The sequence below is a fragment of the Nothoprocta perdicaria genome, unplaced genomic scaffold (genome assembly GCF_003342845.1).
Source record: "Nothoprocta perdicaria isolate Ctin4 unplaced genomic scaffold, notPer1 scaffold_366, whole genome shotgun sequence".
In the NCBI taxonomy this organism is placed as follows: domain Eukaryota; kingdom Metazoa; phylum Chordata; class Aves; order Tinamiformes; family Tinamidae; genus Nothoprocta; species Nothoprocta perdicaria.
Genome location: NW_020455606.1, coordinates 60,547 through 86,374, shown reverse-complemented (window position 1 = coordinate 86,374; position 25,828 = coordinate 60,547). Strand labels below are relative to the sequence as shown.

The 25,828-nt window shown below is 40.9% G+C and overlaps 1 protein-coding gene across 7 annotated transcripts in view; it reads right to left on the bottom strand.

Annotated features, from left to right (window-relative positions):
• FAM131B (family with sequence similarity 131 member B) overlaps positions 1–25,828 on the bottom strand; it is a 48,319-nt gene that overhangs the window by 4,974 nt on the left and 17,517 nt on the right. For 2 of the 7 annotated variants that reach the window (XR_003250267.1, XR_003250266.1), the window contains exons 1-7: positions 25,566–25,628; positions 8,985–9,094; positions 7,417–7,452; positions 4,787–4,880; positions 4,018–4,215; positions 3,557–3,700; positions 2,178–3,174 (exon numbers count right to left, since the gene is read on the bottom strand). Coding sequence is in view for 3 of the 7 variants with exons in the window: in XM_026044468.1 (XP_025900253.1) it covers positions 2,636–3,174; positions 3,557–3,700; positions 4,018–4,215; positions 4,787–4,880; positions 7,417–7,452; positions 8,985–9,094; positions 25,566–25,593 (1,149 nt within the window). In the remaining 4 variants the exon portion in view is untranslated. Of the gene's footprint in view, positions 1–215; positions 730–1,555; positions 3,175–3,556; positions 3,701–4,017; positions 4,216–4,786; positions 4,881–7,416; positions 7,453–8,984; positions 9,095–24,642; positions 24,683–25,565; positions 25,629–25,828 lie in introns of those variants that run through there. The other 5 variants (XR_003250265.1, XR_003250268.1, XM_026044468.1 and 2 more) reach the window with 5 other exon arrangements.

Here is a 25,828-nt window from a genome sequence, read left to right as displayed (position 1 = left end):
AAAAAAAAAAAAAAAAAAGACAGTAAGAGAAAGTTAACCTCATGTGCTGAGGTGCCATTGACACTTGCTCAAACTTCTCCTTCTAGCTAGCTGGTTTCCTAAGCCCTGCTCCACAGTTAGACCCAAAGGAGTTCAGGACATTGAGCTAGCACTGTGTCTCCATGAACTGTAGGAGATCATCTTCATCRAAGCCTCCTGCCTGGAGGAGGTTAGCACCTGAATGTGTAAACATCTTTAAAGAGATACGGAAAGAGCTTTAAAGAGCTCTCATTCAGGAGAAGAGCTACCTCCTTAGAAAGATGTAGGCAAGGAAATGGGGGGAAAACAAAAAGGTGGTCACAGAAGCTTTTATGTCTTATCTACCCCAAATTATCACTCTTACTTAAGTCTCCTAAAGATGTTTTCCTTTCAGGTGCAATGGAGAAGAAAGACAGATCTGCCTGATGTGCAGTTGGCTGGCAAGACTTGGGAGTTCATGAAGGAGTTCCCTTTTCATATGACCGCATGGGTTAAGTGTCAGAAAGCTGAGTGGGCTAAAATCCTATCTGAGAGTCCCATTCACAGTTCTCATAGTTCTGGACATAATCTGCTTTGCTTGCCAGGAACTGTCTGAACTCCGAGCCTTGAAGATATTACTTTGGTCACATTTTAGTCTCCTCAGATGTTCTTCCTGAAAATACGCTGAGGTCTAAACCTGAATCAAGGAGTCATCCGTGCAATGTATCACACCTGAAGAGAAGGCAAGGAAGAGACAAAGGTATCATGAACTGAACAGAGTAGACATAAATTGGAGTAAGAGAGAAAGATGTGTCCCTGGGATAGTGTGGCAATGTCCAGGCAACTTTCASGTGTCAACTTTCAACTGTCCAGGCTCATCACTGGTATCAGATCTAAACTATGCTTTGCTGAGGCTTCCTTGCAAGTGGTATCACAATTAAAACTCAACACTTGTGTAATCTCTGCTGGTTCTGTTCAGTCCTCCAGCAAAATCAGTAGCTTTATTTTTTTTTTCTTTTTTCTTTTTTCTTTTTTTTTTTTTTGAGGGAGGAATGGCTTGATTTTGCTCCTATTTATTTTCTGATGAAATATCTTGAGTAGAGGTGCTTGGTTGAATTTCCTTTCAAAGCCCCTTCTCCCAAACAGAATGTCTGTAGAAACATGGCAAGGAAGCATAGGAGACCAGATTCCCATTACTCAATGAACCCCAGGCTTTTTTTAAGAGAGAAAAGAGAGASAGCAAGAGAGAGAAACTATCAGTACAAATAGGGAAACTGAAACCAGCTTTCTCTACTTCTAAAGAGAAATGGGAGGGAAAAAGAAATGGAGGATTCTTTATACTGTTTGGAGGAGAAAGAGGAAAATACAGACAGGAAGAACAAAGGAGAAAAAAAAAAAAAGAGAAGAGAAGACAAATTTCCCGCTCAACCCTTTTCCTCTATTTACATTTGGCACTGCAGAAGGAGTAGGAGACATGGGAAAGGTGCAGTATTTGTGATCAGTRATGACTGAAGTATGGGCTTTTTCCAGTATTAACTGCTTTGTTAAGAACACTTACCCAGCAATATAAAAATGCATAAATAAATAAATAAATAAATACTTCCRAGGCAAACTGGAAATTTRTGTTTCTATAACTGTACACATTGTTCTGGAATCTGCTATCTACTCTCTGTGTCTTAGTGCTGGAGAAAGAAAAGACAGAAGGATACAGCAACAGCACCAAGAAGRATATGTTCTGAGTCCCCTGCAAGAGTTAGCTTTTTATGACTGTCTCTGTAGCTGAAAATGTCTTTTCCACTGGCATCCAGTGCCCAGCACCAAAAGGACACATTAATCTGGCCAATTCCTGGGCAGATAGAAATGCCAAAGGGAAAACCAAACAAAAGATTAGAAGTATGCATGAGTATCTGAAAGCAGAGTTAGATATGTATCCACACCCATTCCTCCATGTCACAGTACAGCCATGCCCACAGAGCAACAATATCTGTATTGCAGCATAGCCTGCGTCCATAGAGCGCAGCCTGTATCCACTGAGCCTATAACTTCATACCAAGGTGCTATTGAGGATCTGGTTACAGAGCCAGTCCTTCAACTCAGTACAGCCTGTATTGAATACAGCCTTATCCTCAGCATCGGCCATGATCATTATACCAGTGCAATCTATATTTTCAAAGCCATACCTTCAGTTTTGAACAGTCTATATTCACATATTCTATCAAAAGTGRCTGCATCCATGAAGCAACACTCATTCTTTCAAGATGGATCCTAGCCGCATAGTCACRCCCCATAACAAGCCTGTCTCATCAGCCACATCTCCAGTACCAAAAGAGTTTGTATCCAGAGCCAAAGCTTTGTATTAAAAAGATTTAGAAATGATTTACCAATCCAGATTTCTCCAAGCACCTCATGTGTGTTGCCCAGAGCAATGATACTTGGAAATACGTGTCCATGGTGAAGGGGAAGAAGAGGTCTTCATCTGTCAACCACTTTCAATTTTCCTCTTATTTAAAAAATATATGTCAGGAATGGAAGGTGTGTTTGCTTGGAAGTCTGGGAAGCTGGAGAGAAGAATCCCTGCCATTTCATTCCTTTCCACCCCTTTCTTTGTTTAGCAGTGATGAGAACTTCACAGAAAGCATCAGTTGTTTGTTTCTCCCTCTTCCTCATCAAAGGACTGCACCCCAGAAGAGGTGACATCTGAGACTTTGCGGCTCAGTGCAGCATGCTCCAACTCCTCCCTAGGAGACAGTGATTCTAGGTCCCGGCACACTGCATCATCCTCCTCTGGAGAGGGCTTCTTGTTCAGGAGAGGAGCCTTCTCCAGACGTGGATTCCCTTCGTCCTCAACATGGTCCTCCATATAGGTGCTGGACTCAGCCCCACTCTGAGCAGTTTGCAGGGGCCACACATGGACCAGCCCTGTGCTCTGGATGAAGTTCTGCTGCTGTCGCTGTTGCTGCAGCTGTTGCTGCTGGATGAGACTGCTCTGAATCAAAATGCTTTCCTGAAGGTTTGTCTGGGAGTCATCAAAATTCTGGCCTAAGTATGAGCCAGTTGCAGGGGAAGCAATGAGGGACTGATCACTGGTCTCCCAGGCATCAGATGAACCTAAGCAATACATGCCTTGTGAGACATAGGAATGAGGCCAGCTATCATACTGTGTCTGGGCCATGTGCTCTGCAAGAAAAGGAAGGAAATAACAGAGTTAGACATTGCATCAGGGACAGTTCAGGTGTCTATGCATTGCATTTTATTGTTAAGGGAAACAGAGTGAAGATGAAAGGCAGCTCCCTTTCTCTAGTAGGTATTATACTTCCTAGGTATTACATCCACTRCTAACTGTGAGAGCTGGTTACTCTCCTCAGTTGTGCCTAAGCAGACAAAGTAACTCTGTTAAGGTCAGATTCCTTGAACAGGTCCACAAATAGATGATGCATCTGCTAGATTCCAATCATAAAAATAAAGGCTACAATATAAGACAAGGTGAAAGGGTGAAGAGTAACTTGGCAACAAGAGTAAGAGAGAGAAATTTCAAGATTAATGAGGTGCTCAAGCTCACCTTGGCTCTCCATTAGCTCCTGATAGTTATCAGAATAGTTGCCTGCTGGATTATCCTGATTTGAATTTACACTCACATCCTCACCATCCATTGAGGACCAGGCCATGAGAGTTGCCTCAGAAATGGCAAATTGCTCCATCACTCCTGTGTCAAAGGAGAAAGGGAGAGGATGCAAGGACATAAGGAAGTCTTCACTTCCTGCAATCATCTTTAACCTCATTTACTGGTCATGCTATCCCACCCTAGTCTCAGGAACACCACCACCCACAGTTGACTGTCACCCTCTCTGCTTTGCATGCCATTGGCCATAATCCAAACATGTCTCATCTCTTCTTTTTGCCATTTAGAACACCCCCAGACTCTCCATAGATTTTTTGTTTTTCAGCACTTAGGTCTCTCAAGGATTCTGCTCCATGACATGCCAAACCAACCCAATCCACATGCAGAAAAGTCAGAGCTACCTGCAAGGAAACGGGCCTCCTTTTCGCCGTCACTCAGGTCTGAGTAGGCATCAGCATCTTTGCGTGCCGTCTCATGTGTGTGCTGCTGCTGCTGGCTGTTAGCTTTACCCCAGCCTTGCCATTCAATCATGTGAGCTACACGGCCTTGGCCCATAGCTGTTGGCTTTGTGACATGGTCCTTCATGCTGCGGGATATCCCTAAGGGGCCAGACATTAGAAAACAAGGAGGGGCTATTACACAGCTCCAGGATTGACTGTCACTCTGTGCACCCCTTTTTGGAAGTGGAATTTTCCCTTCCTTTCCTGCCTGGATTCAAGCTTTGCGTTGGATGGAGGAGAGTTTCTCCATCTTTCCTTGGATCAGCTTTCACAAGAAACTCAAACATGAAAGATCCCAAGAATTATTTTTCTTCCTTGCCTACAATGCTTTTAGGACAAAATTGGGCATGAACAGTGAAACCTGGAATTGAAAGAACTACAAAATAGAAAATGGAGTTCTCAGGACAGTTGGAGGGGAAGCAGYTGAAGACATCTCAGCTGCAGTGCATCGTCAAAAGCCAACAGGCAAAAGACAAATCTGTTCTTTGAAGGTGCAACAGATAAGAGATACCTGCATCTAGAACATGTTGGTGTGGGTTGCTCTATGATCTAGACAGAGCAATAGTCAGAATGGGGCAATTAGGAGACCAACAGGAGGAACAATGGGGCAAGCCACAAAGGCATGTAGAGGGAAATTACACAAGATAAACACAATTTTTCAGGACCTCACCAGAGAAAGATGATTTAGCCAAAGCCCCAATTCCATAAGCATTGGAGTTACGTTTCAGCTTGGGTAGGATAGAGGTCGTATCTTCCATGGAGAGCTGAAAAGAGAGAGAATAGGAAAAAATCATATATGAAAGAGGAAAGGAATGGCTTTAGAAGCTAATGAGAAAAAAAAGAAGAAGAGAATGAGAAAAGATATCAGAGGAAGATAAGAGTTTAAGGAATCCAGAAGGTAGGAATATGAAGAGCAGGAGAAAGCAACAAGAAGAAGAACAAAACAGAGGAAGGAAAAAGTAGAGACAATTTAACTGGGACTAGATGCTGTGCAGCTGTGGGACAGAGTAAGGCAAGGTTAGGTGGACAGGCAGAGGCAAGCCAAGAAAAGCCTCCCTTTCACTCCCACAAATCCTCCATGGGCCTGCTGCGTTGTTCCCTACTCTTTYCTTAGAGACACAAGACATGGCTGACAATTAAGGGAGCTTAGAGTGAGAAGCTGACAATGCGCTAGAAAAGACAAAATAAAATGGATTATACTACAGATCTTAATTTGTTACATATATACATATATAGGCTTTGGTGTTCATTTTCTCTCACATTTTTAAAGTCTTAATAAAAATGAGCATAATTGTATCAGGGATAAGCCCTGCTTTATTCAAACACCTACAGCTATGAATAAAAGAAATAAAGTCTACTGTTGTGCTGAATTCCCTTTATGCTCATCCCCGTGTTCAATTTCAATCTCCCTGAATAACGAGGAGAGGGAACCATTGGGAGAGGTACAGTCATAGAGAGGTACATCATCATAAAAACATATTGCCTTAAGACAAATTCCTCAGGCTTTTTCAGAGACGTCAGGCATTGCATTTTAGGCTCCATTTTCACAGGCATTAAAAAAAGCATTGCTTCTGCTCTTCCTTTCAACCTCTCTGAATAACAAATCCACCATGTTTCACACTGGGCATCAAAAACAAAGATACTCAAAAGCAGTGACCATAAACCTGGAAATCTTAAATCCTAACACGAAGCAAGTATTTGGTCTACTGGCACAAACCTCACGAACGCTGAGAGGAGCAGTAATTAGGCAGTCAAACAGTTGGAGGTAAAGGAAGCCAGTACAAAGATATTGAATTGCAAATCATCCCAGGCACTTGTCACACTATGAGAGGAGAGTTTCTCTGCAAACTGAGTGTAAACACAGCACTCTAGACATTGTATTACTTTGGAGCCAGAAATGTCTGAAGTACATTTCTGAAGGAATGAACGAAGTACCCTTCTGAAGGAAGCAGAGAAAATACAGCAGAAAGTGAAAGATGCAACTGAGAATACAGTCCTCATTCGATGACAAGCTTCCTTTGGAGATAAAGCTGCTTAATGAATGTCCATCCATGCCCCCACTGGTTACTGCTGCCTAGGTACTGCTGTTCAGCATCATTAATTTATTTCAAAACAGTCTGGGGGCTACGCTGTGAGGCACCTYGTGGAAATGATCCAGAACAGAAAGCAATCTGCAGGAAGGCTGTACCCTCGGTGTGGAACAAATAGGAAGAGAAGGAAATTCTGATACAAAAGAAGTTATATGTACAAGGCCATAGGGCTTTGTCTATCTTACCTTTAGCTGAACAGAACTGCAGTAAGGAAAAACCARCCAAATTTCTCCTAGAGAGTAGCTGCTTGCACTGTAATTTTCCTGTGCAATTTGTTTCTCTAACCGAGCCCAGACACAATATTCCAAGCCATATGAGATGTACAAGATTAATGAGAAATGTAAGTCTCACTGATAGTCAGTGGTCCAAATGTTGTGCACCCAATGAGAACCACAAAAAATGATGCTCATTTAAAAGCTTTGAAAGTAGCTGGAATTTGAAAATGTTTATACCTCAAAAATGCAGCCTCTGATCCTGCCTTTCAAAGTGGACAAAAATGTCTCTGGTAATCTATATGAAYTGAACATTGTTAAATAAAAAGCAAGGTGATAATTAGCATTGTATGAATTTAAGTGAATGCACTTTTTAAGTTTCCACAGCAAAAAAATATATGGCAGTACTAATATGTGATGTGCCTTTTCAGGATGCTTTTTTATTACTAAATGAAAAAATAACTTTTAGGTGGCATAAGTATTAAGAGCAACTAGGAACACATTTTATTAAAACTTTAGCTTCCTCTGCTTATTAACTAATGCTAACTGGCACTAAACACTCTCCAAGGTATATCAAAACTCCTTTACTTCTCTATGCAACTGAATATGAGGGATACATCTCTTTCTAACTCATAAAGAAGATCAAAAGATGCATTAGTCAAAGACTAGCTATTGTTTAAAGATGATGGAGAGACATCTTTTTTATTTAGCAGTGCCCAGAAATCTTAAAGAGAATATCATAAATGATACACATATACCTCATAAGAGCCAAAGGCAATTTAATAGTCACTTATGGATTTAAACCACTACAAAATAGCCAAACATAGAGGCAATCAAAAATCCATCAGCATCTCCTGAACCCTAGGCAGTGAACAAAAGTTTGGTAACACTGAAACCTTTCAGTCAGATTTCCATCTTGGTCTTGATTACATCCAATGGCAGAAAAATCCTGGGCTTTCTACAACTAGAAAATGAACTGGAGTGTAGTGTATACTCACATTAATACCATCCCAAGAAAAATCTGTCCGTGTTTGCTAAAGAAAGAAAAGAACAACATCATGTTAGTGTAATAAGCTGCATACTGTCATGTATATCTCTATCGGTTGATCATAATCATCAGTCATTTATTTAGCTGATACATTAAAAGCTGTCGTCTGTCAAGATGAAAAGCTTGGCTTTCTTCCCTGCTGTTCACTGTGCTCTCTGTGAGTATCATGGCATCTGTAGGCATGCATGGGAATAGGGTATTATATGGGAATATATAAAAGAATTCCCACAATATGGGAACATCGCCACTCTTAGTGGAGAGACCAAGAGTGAGGGACAAACAAAAATACATTTAGGTAGGAATTCTCTTCACTTACTAACAGTTCTTTGTTAAATAGTACCACACTGGCATGCTTCTGTGGGAGGTGCATCCCTTGGGGTTAACACAAGGAGGAGCTAGACTACCTGCATGTTTTGAACATAGGGGGTTCAGTAAAAAGTTACAAAATAATTTTCTCAGGGAATAATTTTCTTCCACAGTGTTTCAGTTTTGTCAACTCTGACTCAAGTTCCCTTTGCAAACCAGATCCAATTTCCATAACAATTACATTACAAACRATTAATTAAGCATTTGCCTCCTTCAGCTAGGAGGACTCACCTCGCAACTCCCCGGTTTTGGGATGTGAACATCCAAGGAAATTAAGAACATTCAGTTACATAAATTACATCCACATAAATCAAAGGGATATTAAAAGCTCCAATATGAGCGCTCTCATTCGGGAGTAAAGAGGCCTTAGATATTTTACCTTAGTCCTTTGATAGTACCCATACAGCTCATGGGAGGTAGAGTTTATGTTCATTGACTTTTAGATCTGCATTTGATTTGATTCCATGCCGGGCTGTGCCCCACCATTTTCCCCAGGGTTCCGTGAAACTCCAAGCATTACAGTTCAGAAAGATGTTATGAGGAAATGCAAGTGCTATTTGTGAGTTGTTTGTGAACTTCATTTGTGTTTCCCAATTTGTGTTACTGATTCAAAGTAGCTTTGATCTTTTTCCTAATCATGCATATCCTCAGACTTGCAGACCTGAAAATTCAGGTATCTAAGACTACAGAAATTGCAATAATTCAAAACAGGAAATGAATCAGCCTTTGAGATGCTGCATAGTAAATCAATTGGCAGTGAGTTGATAGTGAATGGGTCCCTAAAAAACAAAACAGAGACAAATGTGTTCCTTCAGAAGATTGTAAAACTGTGCTGCAGAAGCTGGGAGAGCCATAGTGCTGGAAGTTTCAATGAATACAGTGCAGACCTAAAGGATTGTCAGAAATATGAGATTTTTTTTTCCATGTTCTGGTCCACCCCACTTTTGAGAGATTTTAAGAGTTTTCCTTCAAAGGTTTACTCAGTTTCAATAGTTCAAAGTGAATGTTTCCACTCTTCAACACAAGTCAACACTGACTTCCTGATCCTCTCTCAGACAATGCACCAGTGGTGCATAGCTCTCATTTCTGAAATCAGTAAGAATCAAAACTTCCCTATTTTCCTGTGTAAGTGGCTGTAGTACAGGAACTCACCTCAGTGGAAGGTCGATGGAAGCTGCTGCCATGCAGAGAACTGGTGCTGTCCATATTGATTTGGTCCACATCTTTCAGTCCTTTCCAGTCTACTGCAATGACCTCGTTTCCTACAGAAACATATCTAGTCACATTTCTCGATGCGACTACAATGGGTTTTATCAGTCTTAAGCCAGGTCAGCTCAGCATATTGGAGAATCAACTGAGTTTAAGGCCACAATGGCCACCTGGAGCGCTTAATCACATATYCAGTGCATCCTTAGTTATTACATATCACCCTGTTATCTTCATGTCAAGACTGGTCATGTGTCATCTTCTCAAGCATAATGTATGTCTGAGTAAAGCATAACTCCCAGAAGAAAAACATTTAGTCATGATGTGTGATTGAGAAATAATCACTTCTTTTGATATCCTGTTCTAGTATTAAATCATCATCACTTAAAAAGGCATTTCTCCTTTCTACTTTGAATTGCTTTGGCACCAGCTTACAGCTGCTGGTCCTTGCTTTGCCTTTCCCAGCAAGATGAAAGAATTTTTTAATATCTGTCATTACATTTCAGGAAAGTTATTCATACACTTACTTTTCTTCTTGACAAACTAAACAGACTGAGACCTTTARGGTTCTTACTGTTGAGCATTTTTCTACCTTCCTCAATAAATCTATGTCTCTTTTTAAAAGCCATCTCAATTTTGTCAGTTCTATAAAATGCAGACATAAGAATGTACATTTAACTGCAGGACTGATCTCATCCCTTCTGTCAATAAAGTTAGAAAGCACTTACTTCTACTGATCACATCAATCCATTCTAGTATAACTTTGCGGTTACATTCACATTCAGCTGTTTGTTCACTGTGATTTCCTAAATACTTTGCACAACCATTGAATTTATATTAAAATTAAATATTATTTATTAAACTAAATAAATTAAATAATTAATAATAATATAAAATAAATCATTAAAAAATACATAAGAAATTTTTTTAAAAGCAGAACTTAATCCAAAGCAGCAGTCTTTATACAAAGTCAGCCAAGGAACAGGGACTCCCCTGTACAACTGCTCTAACCAGATAAATATTTATTATACTTTTAGCTCTTGTGTCATCCTCAGACTCTGTTAAGTGATTTTATTCCTATTTCCATGTTATGGAGGAAAAGCTTGTATTGTACTTAAAACTGAGTTCTTTGAATTTGGCAAGAATTTCAATACCAGTAATGATCACCTATTTACAAGTAATTCCAAGGATCTATTGAGCAATCTCTAGTCTATTTGACATACATGATATTGAATGTGTATGGGGCTAATTTCATCAGCTTTTAGCTTTTTTATTTGTACTTTATAGGATTTTCATCTTCCCCAAAATTTAGAAATCATCCTGCTTGTTCCTGCAATTCTGGCACACTTACACCTGCTCATCGCTACACTTTCAGTGGAGAACTTCTGATAGGCAAAAGATGCTGCACAACACTCAGCCCTACAGAGGCCAGCAGGAGATATACAGGGGTGGCAATTCTGAGGCACTCCTCAGCTGGAATCCAGAAAGCAGAAAACCAATTTGGTGTTAGAAAGGCTAAACAGGGTGATCTGAAAGCTACCTGAAAGCAAATACTATCTGATTCGATGTCCATCGCACCTCCTCTTCTCCTCATTCTCAGCTATGCAAAAAGATCTTATTTTCTGGAAAAAAAAAAAAATCAGGAGATATTTTCTCTTTCGCACTTAAAATACGTTTTCTGTTCATGAGGGTAACTGGAACTGAGTATTTTAAAGGCACCTCCCCCATATGCCTCTGACTGAGCAGTGTAAAGCGGAAGCAGTTCAGGTAACTCAAAAAGAAAAAGGAAATTATGATATTGTATGACACTATTAAGATGTACATTAGAAATCAGACACAGGAAATCAGACATTAGAAGTCCGACTACAGGAGAAGACCAGGGCTATGACATGATGGGCATGATAAAGACCACCTCACAAGTTTCTGATTCTCCTAGCTTGTTCTGAGCTCAATTAATTACTACAAATTGTGATTATTGTTAATTGTGATTAAATCATGAACTCCAGCCATAGAGTTGCATTAGTATTAAACAGGTCAGGTTTAGTATTAAATCAGGTCACTTGGCTCCTATTTACAAGCAACTGTCTTTGCTAGGCTTAGGAGTGCTTCAAACTGTGCATAGGGTCATCCCAAGAAGTCTGGAGACATCTCCACTCTAACCAKGCCAGTAAATTCCTAAGGATGGGARAAAATCATCGAAGTTTTCTCTAAATCTTAGAACAGAATTTATAGGCATGGAGGGACTATTCCCTCATTTCTACTGACTGGTGAGTACAGCTGCAATGAGCCCACYTTAAACCCTTAAACAAAAACTTCTTTTACTATTTGATATTGCCATACAACATCATCAATACCTTAAACCCAGCCTAAGGTTATATTTTGGCATCCCCAATTAGCAGCATTTTTTGTTTGTTTGTTTTGTTTTGTAATGCTGCGGAGGACTATGACTACCTGAAACCAGCAAAAAGAGAGAGGAAGGTTTGGGATGTGCTTGGATCCAACTGAAAGAGGCAGGGCCTTACTGGGCCACCCATGGGCCTGTTCCCACTGCTGCAGGAAACTTCTGGGACKAGGGTGTTTAAAATCAAAGCTATCCACCTTCTAGGGCTAGGAATATCTCTAGAAAGGGAAGTATCTCATAGAGCCTTATGGTCACAGTCTGAGACGCATCTACTGTAAGGTCCATTGATGCCTTAAAGTAAATGTTCTTGTTGTCCCTTGATCACAAAGAAGTAGAGGGGAGATGTGATGGAAGGCCAGATAAGAAACACTTGTAAAGAGGGGCAGATGTAGTTTGGATACAGGAATGGGTGAAAGGATTCAAAGCATTTGGGGTAAGGTGAAGAGGCAGAGAGGTAAGTCAGTAGGGGCCTCAAAGTGCAGTTAGGAGTAGGGATGGTGGCTTGGGAAATTTGAGTGGGCATGGGTTKCTGGGAAGCACTGAGGAACTACAGAAAGTTTTGATTGAGTAGGTCTGTCTCCTCCCATTCGCCTTGACTATGTTTGCTGGGATCCCATTGGCATCTTCCTACATAGACAATCCCCAATCTTTTCCTGCAATCTCCCGCCTTTCAGTGACACTAGAAGGGGAGGGCTGGAGCCTTTCTGATGAAAAGCTAATCTAGACTGTGATACTAGAGAAGGAAAGGATGCTTTCATGGATGCTTTCAATACAGACAGCAGTGCCATGGCCATTTTACCTACATTTATCCTAGGTTTCTTACTTTCAGTTGCTTTTTAGTGCAGTGCTGCAGGCCTCCCTAGACATACAGGTAGCCACCCAGGCACGTTCAGCATGCAGTACAAAACTGACTGCAGCACTGTTTTGCACACTGCAAAGACCTAGGGAGTGAGAGTGATCATCAGGAAATTTGGTGCTCAGTGTATGCAATTTGATAGCCCCAAAGTTTGGAGAATAATGCTCAGTTTTTGCTATCGATACTGTTAGTGCAGTGACAATTTCCAGGAAGTCTGAGATGGTGCAAAAACAAATATTGTTCTGGTACATGGTAGCATCAAATAGCTGAAACAAACATTAACATCAATCTCTTATCTGTCCAGAAGTCCATACCGGTTCCATAATAATAGAATTAAAGGCCTATAAATACATGTACTAAACAAGGGAAGAGAACCAGTAATGCATAATCTTAAATATACTATGAGGACCAACTAACTATTTAAAAGTCTTGCCCTAAACAGTTTCACAGATACTGAGGAATAAGAAATATGTTGGGAGAAAATACATGTTTAATATCTCTTATTTAAATTCTTTTAAATGCAAAATACAGGCTGAACAGTTACAACACCCTACACTGTGGTTAAGAAAGAAACCTCTGGGCTCTAACTGGCATTGGTCTTGGGGCAATGTTACTTTCTCTTATTGAAAGCTGGATACAGGTTGGGATTTTTTTTTCTAATCTGCTCGGAATTGCCAGAGCAATATCAAACTAGTTCAGCACCAACAGATGGAACAAAATGCACAAGAAAATTCAGAAAGAAACATGGAGAGTAAAGTGGGGAAATGAACTGAAAGAAGTACACTRTATTTTAGTATTGTATTTATCCATCATCTTGTCAAAAATTCAACTGCTATTTCTCTTGGCATTACCTCTGTTCAGTCTCTTCCTTCTCCATTCTGTCTTCTTAGCATTTAAGCCATATTCATCTCATTCTCCTTCCACCAGTGTATTTTTGCCTTTTGATATTACATTTCTTCTCCAGTATATTTTCCTTTCTCCTACACATCTTCCATCCCGGTTTCTCTTAAGCATTATGTCTATGCCATTTGCAATTCTATCACCAACCACCTCTTACAGAACAGGATTTGCTCCCCTGTGTACAGAACTGAACTGGGCACTCTAAAGCATGAGTGGGTCATAAAAATAAATTTAAAGTGAGATTTTTGCTAATATATTACTGAATCAATTTATTATTGAAATGTTCTGAAATGAGATAATCAAAAGAAAACTGAGTTTCTGATTTTCYTCCCATTGTTTCTACATGGCATGTATAGAAATAATGCAAAGCACTTCATTTTTCTCTGCACTTAAAGATTGATTTTTTAGATTTCATTATTGTTTTTCATATCCAAAATTCCATCCTTGCTCTGGAAGACTCAGCAGATGACTGAAAAAGAAGTGGGGATTTAATTACAAAAAGCAGTGAAACAAGACCAAAAGAATTGAAATATATAAATACATTGAGCAACATTGTTTGCAGATTGTAGTTGCTTTGTATTTTCAACACAAATTTGATGAAAAAAACTCTGACAAATCATCAGAAAAAGCTATATGTTAGCTTCCAATCACAACCAGCAAATAAATTAATATTCCACCTCAAATCCTCTAAGTCTTCAAGGAAAAAATACTCTCCCTTACTGTTATAGTACTGTAAATGTAATTTTTTTTTTAACACAGCCCTTTCTAAATCATAAAAAAGAAAAAAAAATAATGGAGAAAGTGTCCAAATTCTTTATTCTCCATTTTTATTGTTGTTCTTTTTGGCCTGGAGCTTTTTTTTGTGAATCTATAACTATGGACTCACAAAATTAGAAAATGTAATTACTAATTAATATTAGTATATTCACTATTTTGAGTATTATTTATAAACAAACCATATGAAATAATGCCCTTTTTTATGAATGCATTGGATGCATCAAAGGATTTGTTTTGAAACAAAGTTCATTGTCTTTGGGATTTCTCTGGACATTTTCTCAAATCTTATTACCACTTTGTATTCACCACTTTGGTACATGTGTCTGATTTTGTTCATTTAAAAAGGTACATGCTTGAGTCAGGTACATGCATATAYACCATCAATCATCTGTTAGGTTGTAACTTTTGTGCTAGATATGCAATATCTTCTATTATTTGTCTTCTCTATTTTATTCAACAAAAAATAGAACAACACAGTTGAAAAATTTTCAATTTTCCTTCCAACTGGAAATGTCATGAGGCTGACATAACACTGAAAATGTCTTGTGTGTGTCACATGTGTGTGCCCAATTGCTTTGTGAAGTGTCATGTCAATTGCTACAAAAAGAAATTTACTAATTACAGTGAATTTCCAGCACTGCTGTTATTCACTGTTAGTGAACCTTCTTTTGTTTCTCAAGTTTTACTTTCCCACAGGGAGCAGAAACATCATCATTTGACTTTGGTAGCCAAAGTTAATGTTGGTGAAGATCAATATTTAGAGTAAATGACTCAATTATTTTTTTGCATTCCCTTCTCCTTTCTCCTGAACAACAAGAAAAGTAATTACGATCAGTCTTTAAATAGTTCTTTCCCTAATACCCTTTTTTATGATACTTAGAGGAATTTAGTAGCTTTGTTAAATGTAACATCATAATATCTTGYCAAATATTGCTGAAATCAAAGAAGTAGAAAAGATACTGAGAAGGACTAGCAGACAGACAGTGTAATTATGGAAACTTTCATTTTTGCTTGACAGAGACTCACTCGAAAGAAGCGTAAAGTACAACACTGAGGAAAGGAATAAGCCCCTGTCTAATATGTCCAGTGTACCTCAGGGAGATTGCAGCATTCAAATTCTCCCAGGAAAAGATGATAAATGAATCTGAATTATCCATATATTGTGTCAGTTTCCTGAACTACCTACAGAAGATGGAAAAAAAAAAAAAAAAAAAGCCTTTTTTTCTTGGAAGAGGTAGGGCTGAGCAGTTTGGTGCTAGTCAAAGCTGATAAGTATATTGGTCTGCATGAAACAGATGCCTTGGAAATTTTGAATCAGAATGAAAATACCTATAGATCTGGGGTATCTGTAGAGTTAGGCATTGGATGAGCACTTCTCAGGATGTCTTCTTTGAATCTGGGCAATTTAAATCCTGCTCCAGTCCAGTCTGCCACTTTCTGCACATAGGTCTCTTTTTGGTCTGAATCAATGGTTTTAGCTTGTAAATGCAACAGACCCTCCTAAGAAATAGAATTAATGGGCAACCCTCCAAGAACAACATTATCTTTATTGACCAGAATTTTTTAAACTAATTCTAAAGGCTACTGAATACCATGTCCTGACATCTGACAGGACATGAGAGCCTCATGTTAGACATAGGCAGTGCTGCTCTGAAAAGCAATCATGTCATTTAAGCTAAGGAGGTACCGCAAAGAAAAATGCATCCAATTAACACAATAAAAAAAAAAAAAATCTGAAAGCCTTGTCTCATCTGCAGAACATTAGCCAGCATTAACAGCAGTGATGAGTTTATCCTCATTCTCCACTGCTTCTCTGAAGTGCAGAGAATGTGTCCCCGGGGGCCCCATTCAACACTGTAAGTATGAACACGTCAATACAAACCAAGGCAGCATCCCTCTTTTGCTGGCTTACAGCCAACATTACTGAAGTAATATGCAGCAGGCAATTTCATATGTTGCTCTCTGTATGTGTTTAAATTTTAATCTCTGTGGCTGGAYGTCACCTGGGCACTGTCTTAGAACATAATATTAATTCTGGGATCCGTATTTTGTAGATTCAGCGCTACCAGTGGGGAGGAAACACCATCCAAATGACTCCGTAAGAATCAACAGGCAGATTGCAACACAGCCTTGTCCCTGAGCTCCCTTCCCTGAACCCTACAGCAGGAAGAGAAAGCTGTCACTTCYCAGTGTTACCACCAGAACTCTTGCTGCCACTTTGCTGCTGACAGCTCCATCTCCACTTAGTGTTGGAAGATAATCCTGAACCATCTCACACGACAGCAGCCAAAGGTCTCTCTCAGAGCCCTGGCTGCCTCCTTTGTCCACTTAGTGAATTGGGGCCCATRTCCCAGTTACCTCCTGCTGTTCCCAGATGCTGCAACACACAAAAGAGTCAGGGAYTAAATGGAACCCCTCTCCCATGCCCCTTACTGCTACCCTTCTCCCCTTTATCCTTTATCCTTCTCCTCCTTTATCCTTCTCTTTATCTTTCTCCCCCCTCTCTCTGGTGATATACATATACATATGCATATATAAGCACACATGATCTCCTACCCTTCCTTTTCCCATTAGGCTCACACCATACTCCTCCTGAGGATCCTTTTCCTAAAGAGTCATGTTTCCATGCTCCCTTTTTCTGCCCCTTCTGCTTCCCATCTGCAATCCAGCCCTGCTCCAATTCCTGCCATCCAGTGCAGCCTAGGGAGCCTATGTCTCTTCCCCTCTTCCGCAGCTGACAAGGACTCTCTGGAGCTCCTTCTCACTGTGGCTGAGATCTCAGAAAAACTCTTCCACATGCCCAGAAAGAAAACTCCAGGCTCTGCCAGGTTGAGCCTCTCAGGAGTGAAGAGCTTTGCCTCTCATGCCAGATGGCCATGATGACTCTTCTGCCAAAAAAAGCAAATCTTCTGCAAATCGAGGAACTGCTGCCCAGTATCAATCCTTAGCATAGATCATAACAAAAGCTACCTAATCATGGCCAAAGTCTGTGCTGTTTTATATGATAAACTAAGGCCACAGACACGTGATCCCAATTCAGAGCATCTTTCAAAAACTGTCTGACCTAGGACCATTTACAGTCTGCCTGTCATTTGACCTCATTCTCTTCCTGGTTGCCCAACCAGGAGAAAATGCTTAATAGCAGAGGTAATGGCTATGTTACATGGACCTTGTGTACTGCTACAAAGCGCTCCTTCAAGGAGMCTGTTGGCTTCAGGTGGAGAGTGCATCAGCACTGCCCTCTTCCAGCCATCACTGCTCYGTCACCATACACTCCTTTCTCTGTATTCTCTGTCAGGGAGTGATGAGCCTGGTGAAGAGGGGACTAAGGCAACCCCACACTGCTTGCCTGACATACAGGGTGTAATACCCAGATCATACCACTATCTTCTATCTCAGGTGAGTCTTAAGCAGAGCAGCACCCTCCAAACCCTAGCTCCATGGACCTCCTTCCCAGGCCTTGGCCTGTGACTCCCTAGCCAAATCCCAAACCACCTAATAAGTTTTGAATAGCTAGATGACATACCTTGAGAATATCTCCATGCACTTATGCATCCATTGCTCAATTTCCTCACACTCACATCCCATCCATACACATGGTAATGAGAGAAGTTCTTCCAACAGAGGATGAGGAATCCTCTCCTCATCCAGAAAAAAAATGCAATTTATACTCTGAGCTAATTCCTTGGCCCCTTGGAGACATCAGCTAGACAATCTTTCATTAAGCAGAAGGCACAAGTTCCTGTTCACGGGAACTTGTCCCTCTTGGTAACCCCTCACTCATGTCCCTCTTGGTAATCCTTTTTCCCTTCCTTATCCAGTTATTTAATCATCTCAGCACCTTCTCTTTGATCCAGCAGCAAGTTCTCTTTAAACAGCCTGTGGTGATTCACCTTTACAAAYGTGATTTGGAAATCCACAGGATTCCATTATCAACATGCTCACTCAACCCAACTAAAACTTGTATGGCATGACTTCCCTTAATAACAACCGTGTTAACTTTCCTCAGTATATCTTATTGGTCCATGCATGCACTAATTCTATTCTTTGGAATAACATTTACTTGCTTCCATCATAGGCATATCATTTTTACCAGTCTATAGTTTCCTAGATCTCAAAATCATTAAAAAAATAGCATAACATTAGGCTTGTACTAAACTGATGTAAGATTTCATATATAATAATAAATAGTTCTGCTCTTTTGATCCTGAGGTTCTCCGAAATCTTGTATGAATGCCACTGGATGATTATTACCTGCTCTGTAACCTCATAGGCTGAGGCCTCCATTTGAAGCCGATCTGATGCATATCCAATAAAGAAAGGTTGGAGTAGATGAACCTCCATCAATTCTAACACAACAAGCAAAGATTCCAAAAAAAATTTTTTCCTTTTATGGTCTGATGTCTCCGGAGACACTGAAATTTCAATTCACATACTAGCATATGGATAGACTAAACTATTTTTCTCCAATTTATCAAGGTTTTTTATAAATTATATCTGATCAGGTTCTATGGATACAACCTCATCTTCCCCAAATGCTCCAGTTTATAAGTTTCCATTTTATAAATACATTCCTGTACTTGAAAACTTGTGGTTTAAACTCAAACAAACAAATAAAAACACAGATGTCTAATATAAATTCTACTATAAAATGGGAAAAAGCTATTCCCTTTGTTAATTATAATTTTGGTTGCTATACTTAACTGCAGGGCATCTTTTAAATAAAAAAAAATCTAGATTTTCACATATTCAGGTGACAAAGTATTTACTACAGTTCTTGGTAAATTATTCTGTTAAGCATTTTAACTCTTCAACTTCTGCTGTATTTCTAGTCTGAATTTATCTGCTATCTACTCAGTGTGTCTTACCTGTTTTCTGCTGGGTTATAGAATCAGACAGTTTTAAGCTTCTTTTCTCCACTTAAAAACTCCCATCAGATCATCCCAGTAAGTTTTTACTCATGGTTCACACTCTTATTTTCTGCCCATTCTTCAGTTTTGTTGCACTTCTCAGAGTAAGAATAGTAGAATTAAAGTAGTTCAACCATATTTTCACCAATACCAAATGCAGAGAAAATAATAACTTTCTCTTCCTCTGTTCAATACTCAGCTCTTTATAGATCAAAGAAAAAAACATTAGCTTCTTTGGCTGCAGCCCCACAATAGAGTTTTTTGCTCTACTGATTGTCTGCTCAGATATGTTCAGTCTTTTCTCATGTAACTGCTTTCCAGCATGGAGCTCCTGTTCTGTAAGTATTGTACAACTATTTGTCACTAGCTGTATGAACTTATATTTGGCCATGCTRAAATGCATACTGTTTGTCAAGATCCATTTCTCCAAATAAATCAAATTCCATGTCAGTGACCTATAATTTTTATTTTTAACAATTCTTCCAGTATTTCTAGGTTTTTCAAAGTTTATCACTTTTTGGTTTATCATTTTTTTCTCAAATATTTGAGCAATCTGTTAATCACACAGCACTGACGATTATATTCAGAAATGTGGAATCACATAAACAACTTAGGCTTCTCAGCAATGATTCTTTCTCTGATGTTATTTTGATACTTATTGAATTCTGATGTACTTGGTATGTACCCTGATCATAAATTATTCATCAAGAGCTCATGTGGTACTAAATTGCTTGCCAACTGATCAGTGTTCTTGTGTTTTACCAATGTATTATTTTAGATCCTTTACCTTTATTGGTTTGTCTGGAAGGACCCTCATATAAGTGAAATAAAGTTAGCTTCACTGTTTTAGAGTTAGCTTAGTTAACTTAGCAAAGTTAGCTTAATCTGTTTTGCATAAATGCATTCTGATTGGCATGCCATCCTTCTTTAAGTTTTCATTAACAGAGTTCTGAATGAACCGTTCTGGTTAATTATTTGGAATTATGTCAGATCAACAAAACACYCAGATTCTCCCACAGAACTTTTAAAGCTATTATACAACTTCAGCATTTCATCTCTAGATCTTCAGCACTATTTCAAAACTTACCCAAAAATAAAATTACAGCTTTGATTCTTTATCCAACTGTTTAAAAACACTATGAGTACAAGTTATCTGGAATCTGCTGTTTTAAGTATCATCATAACATCATCATTGTTTGTTGTTGGAGCAGAGAATACATCCTGCAATGAAGAGAAAACTACTGTTCTCCTCCTACACCCCACAACAAAACAGACTTAAATATCTATTGATTATTTCTCACTTTTTCCATTAATACACAACAAACTACAGGAGAATCATTGGCTCCCTATAAAGCCATAAAATGTATTCATTACTTCAATTTTCCCTTCAACTTCTTTGTAATTTCTCTCAAATTCTCTCATAATAACCCCTGCAAAAGTTAGCAAAGCCAGTATGCTGTCCTTCACTTCTTGTTGTTTCCATCCATCTCCCCTTCCCTCTCCCCCCAAAAAAGGTCTTAGGTCAACCACTAACATGCAGAAAACTGTTGTGTTATACTAATGACAGTTACTGATATCTTACATGTGAACTTTAGTTTTCTTAAAAAACTGAGTTATGCAGTTGCACTATTTGTTAGCCTTCTCCCTGCAACAACTTTGAAACCATCAGCCAATAACTTGAAAGGGGATAAAGCAGTCTCAAAGATGATCAGTCTTCACACGTTTCATGACAACTGGCTTCTAGGTCAGGGAGAACTTCTGTAYAAGTCCTCACTGGTAGAAATAAGCTCTTATCCCAGAGCTACTTAGGTAAGTTTTTAAAATGATCAGATTGAAAAACCACTCTAAAGAAGGAAAGCCAGACTGGGAAGAAGTAGGAGTTGTAAGATCAAACACAAAGCAGGCTGATGTGGAAAACATACTCCTTTTCACCTCTGCTCTGTTCTTCTCTCCCCAAATACGAAAGGAGTAAGGTGCCCTGATGCCCTTCACTTAGTCCCACTCCTTTTTCCAAATTATCTGTGTAAGGGTGGTAAATGCCCAGAGCCCTGTTCCTTCCTCCTTTCACTCACATGCCTTTAAGTAAATGATTATTCTATGATGCCCTTATACAGGTTTCTTGTGTTTGGCCTTTTCCTGTCCTGTGCCCTTTCCTCTCTTCGCTGGCTCACATACATGTTGGAGGTGAAGGAGTGAGGACAAGAGCACTAGGGCCCTTGGTCTGTGTACACACAGAGCATGTCTCACCTTTTCATACTCCACCTGCACAGACTCTTATTACCATGCGAGACGTCACCTCAGATATCTTCAGATCTGTTGGGGGAGTGGGGAGAAAAGTGAAGGGGATATTCACTCATTTCTCCAGCTGCTTACCCCTCTCATGTTAGTCTCCTATGCTATTCCCACTTCATTGAATCTGAAGTAGCTGGAATAGAAATACATGGCTTCATTTCTCCTGCTGAGCCACTCACCTGCACTTAGCATAGTGCAGCTAGTGAAGGAGCACACAGAAAGCAGATGATACCCTAACCGATTGGCTTCTACCAGTCCATGACCTCTGCCAGTCCGTTGGGTATTTGTTGTAGAATGGAGTCCAGTAAACTAACTGTCTGGTTTTGGCAAGTTTGAATTGACCCAGACACTACTAAATAAAATGTCCTTTTCTGTCTGCATAGACAGCCATGCTAGCCTGACAGTGATATCAGCCCAAGCCAGCTATCACCTGGGTTGCTTCTTGCTAAGCTGCCAAATCAAACAAACATGGGGAGGACTTAAGGTGACAGCTGAGTTTACTGCAGTGAGAGAGGCTGTGGCACAGCCTCTGTATGTATTTAAAGGAAAAGGGTAAAGGAGGAAGGTGTAATAGGCATGTAGCAAGGATGTGCACAGGACCTGTGGCCCTCTGGCAGCACAACGTTTTATCATCACATCACTGAAGCGCTGGGTTAAAGCAGCCTCAGAGAGTCAACCACTTCAGGTTTTACAGCGTAGGACAACGGAGGCTGGAAGGGACCTACCGAAATCATTTAGTCCAGCCTCACGCTCAAAGTAGTGTGAGGTCAGACCAGGTTACTCAGAACTTTGTCCAAACAGGTCTTGAAAATCTTCAGGAATGGACACTGCACAACCTCTGCAGAAAATCTGTCCCAATGGCCAGCTGTCCTCACCATCAAGTTTTTTTCTTCTATGCAGTATTAACATTTCTAGTTTCAAAGACTATTTGGTTGTAACTTATATGAATATTTTGCAAGCATATGATGTCACTTCACCAAACAAATTTGCTACAGGCTTCTGTGAAAAGACATCACAGAAATCAGAGTCTCCACTGGAAAAACCGAGAACATGCATGAGCACAATAAGCTTGAGCTTTCCATTCATTTAAATCCACTCAAGGAACTGGAGAAATCTTGCCACTCCAGTCACAATAACCCATATTAGTATATATCTAAATTGTAGTCAAAGTTACAACTGCAACACATTCAGACTGGAACTACAACACATTCAGACATAGGCAGTCTTGAAGTATCTTAAAACTGGATAACTCAATTACCGACAATAATCATGCTGCTAACTGCACATAGTCAGCACTAAAATATCTGCTAAGATCCCATCTGTACTTTCCAGACTRTACTGTCCACCAAAGCCTCATTTAAAGCCTCCTCTACAATCACTGAAATTAAGTCCCAGTTGACATGACCGTCACTACACAGCTTTCCAGGAAATATCACGGGACAATTACCACCAACAGACGTGGATGATAGCTGTGATCAGGGGCAGAAGCCAGCTGTGATGCTCAWGAAGTCTCTGGTTAGCTGCACAGCTGCTGTTTTGCTATGTAACAGAAAGCACACTGAGGTGTGCTACATTGCATGTGCAGAGAATGCGACTAGGTATCATCTTAGTCTTTGAATATCACTTTTCATCTTTTCTCATACCCCAGGAAATCCAAACCTGATCATTGTCAGGGTGATTTCTGGTGTCCTCTCCCAGACAGAAAGATGTTACATGACTCCATTTTGATTTTATGTATATGGAGTGGAGCTACTCTGTCATGAGCCTCGATCAGGTTTTCCCTGGGAAGGAATAACTAGAAAAATAATATTTAGGAAATAAAATACAAAGATTCATAGCACTAAACATGTGCAAGCTCTGACATCTAACTAGATCATAGCAAAATGTCCCTGCAGGAGATGGATAAATCATGTGGTTTGCTTAAAATTGGAATGGAAAAAGCCCCGCAGCAAGCTCAGGGCACAATCCTGCATTGGACCTTGTGTGGTGAATAAACTAAACCTGACTGATTAGGAGCTTTCTAGTACTAATTTCTTCACGTTAAAGAACCCAAATTCTGAGTTCAAGTTAAAGAGCCCAAAAGTTATATACAAGTTCAGAGGTAAAACCAAGAGAAGTGTACCATGCTTTTATCTCTAGAAACTGTTCCACCTTGAGAAAGCAGTGAAGAACCCATAAATTAGACTAATTCTGCAAAAATCTAATGACATATACCATAAAGGAAGAACACACAGTTCTAGGTCATGTTTGGGGGTAAGTTTCCAGCCACATCCCAGAGGTCACTGGGACTTAAAAGCACTTCCAGACCCATTTTCCTAAAGAATTTTCACAATAACTCCCAGCAAGCTGGGGCACATATTCTATGCCATCCAGCAAGAATTGTTCTGAACAAACCTACTTATGAGAAGGAGTCCAAGAAAAATCCAGACATCAGTCTCTCCTCTAGGACTCTAAGTACATGAAGCAAAACCACAGAGGTTTCACACAGTGCAGGCATTAGGCACCATACCTACATTCAGATCTGGGCGACATAAAGATTAGAATCATTGTCTTATAAAACCCTTAAAGTAGATCTCCATATCATGAGCTCAAGGAAAATTCATCAGGTAACTGTATAAATAGGTCCCTTATGTCCACTGCGCTCTCATTATCTAAAATGAGCACCTCTCATAGTCGATAGTCGATATAGTAAGGATAGTCCAGTACCTAAGGCATATTTTAGGAGTGTAATTTGTGCACAGAAGGTGAATTTTCCATTATCCCTACCCCATCATCATTTTAATGCATAGATAGATAGATAGATAGATACTTTTTTATACATATATTTCTATGTATGCATGCACAGCTACACAGTATTTATATAAGCACATGATACTTTCAACAGCTCAAGTGCACAGGCCTTTTGGCAACTCACATTTCAGGTCACAGAACATAAAAATGCTGACATATATAGGAACAAATATCTGGATGGTTAAATACGAAACCTGTGTGTCATTCTACACAGTAGAGAGCAGGTGTTTCTAGGTATGTTTCCTATTTTTTAATAGTGTTGTGAGGAGAGGGATAAGAAATTAACGCTACTAGTTCAACATTCACTAATAATGTTGAACTCAATGCCACATATTGATGCAGTATTGATAATTTGCTGGCTAACAGGATAATCATGTCCTTGGCATTTGGTCCAGCATGACATGCATGTATGGGTGGAGGATTTGGGAAAGGCAGGAGGGAGAGGCAATAGATGTTTTGAGATGCCACAGGCACACAGATCAGAACTGTYGGGTTAAGTACAAAGAATCTTAAGGAATATAATGCAGTTAGCCGAGCCATGTGGCCTTTACAGAAGCTACAGGAAACTTAGACCATGAGACATTGGCTAGACTTGGGAATTAAATCTCAAAGAAGAAACTGGAGCCTCTTGTTTAAAGTTTGCTGCTACAGGAGAATAGGGTTCCTGGAAGTGCTCACCATCAGCAAAGGGCAAAGAGGTATCACAGCATCAGGCTGACTCTGAACATGGTCCCTCAGAGTTGGTCTGAGCAGGTGGTTCAATTCCCCCGTGTCTTGAAAGGTTGCAGTTCCTCATAGGTGACACTGGGCCTGTGTGCTTCATGGAAAGGCATGTAAGAAAGGGAGGTGTTCTATGAAAGGTGCTGTGCTTTTCCCTCAGGGTTTCTTTTTGGTGTCTCGAATGCCACAAGCCTGTTTAAGTCATGTCTATAGATGGTACGCACGGAAGGAAAGTCTCCTGTGGGAAAGAAAGTGTGCCACAGGATGCTGGTTTTCCCTGTAGAGACCTCTGCTCGGTAATCAAGGGATCTTCTGGTGTCTGTGGGTGTGTAGGAGGGGAAAGCGACATTACGCAGCCTAAAGGTTTGGGTTCCTCTGCTGAAAAATATACGTGGCCCAGGAAAACAAGAAGACTGTGGCTCTGTGCGGGGGGAGTGATTCGGTCCTATTTGCTATTCTCCATTGAAGTCTGTGCAGAGGGAAGGGGGGATGGAGAAGGCATCCGCATCGTGCCACGCTATGGGTACGCRCGGATAACAATAAGGCTGCTCCTGAGCAAGAGCGGGAGCCGCTGGCTGCCCGATTCCGCCCGGGGCGGCACAGCCCGCACGCCTCCCCGGCGGCCCCGCACTGACCCATACGCTCCGCACGCCCTGGCCCCGGGCGGCACGGCGGGGGCGCCGGGCATGCCCTGGAGCCAGCGCGCTGCCCCGTCCCGTGCGCCGGCCCTAGGCCCGCGGCTCGCGGGGCGCCGGGGGGAGCAGGGAGGCGGCTAATGGCGCTGGAGGGGGCCTCGGCAGCGAGCAGGGGAGCGCGGGGGGCGAGCCGGCGGCGGGGGCCGCGGCGGCTCGAGCATCCTCCTGCCGCCGCCAGCGCCTTACCCACGGTCCGGGATCCGATGCAGCCCATCACTCCGGCAGGTCTCCGGCGAGAGGCGGCGGCCTCAGCAACGGGGAAGACGCGGAGGAGGAGGAAGGCGGAGGGGCAGGCGGGCACGGAGCCGATGCCTTCAGCGGGAGACGCCAGGGCGGCCCAGGCGGCAGCGGCGCCGGGTCATGCTCAGGTGCGAGCGCTCCCGGCGGGAGCGGAGCCCGCGGGCCGGGGCTGCCAGCGGCCTCCGCGCCGCTCCTGGGCGCTCCGCCGC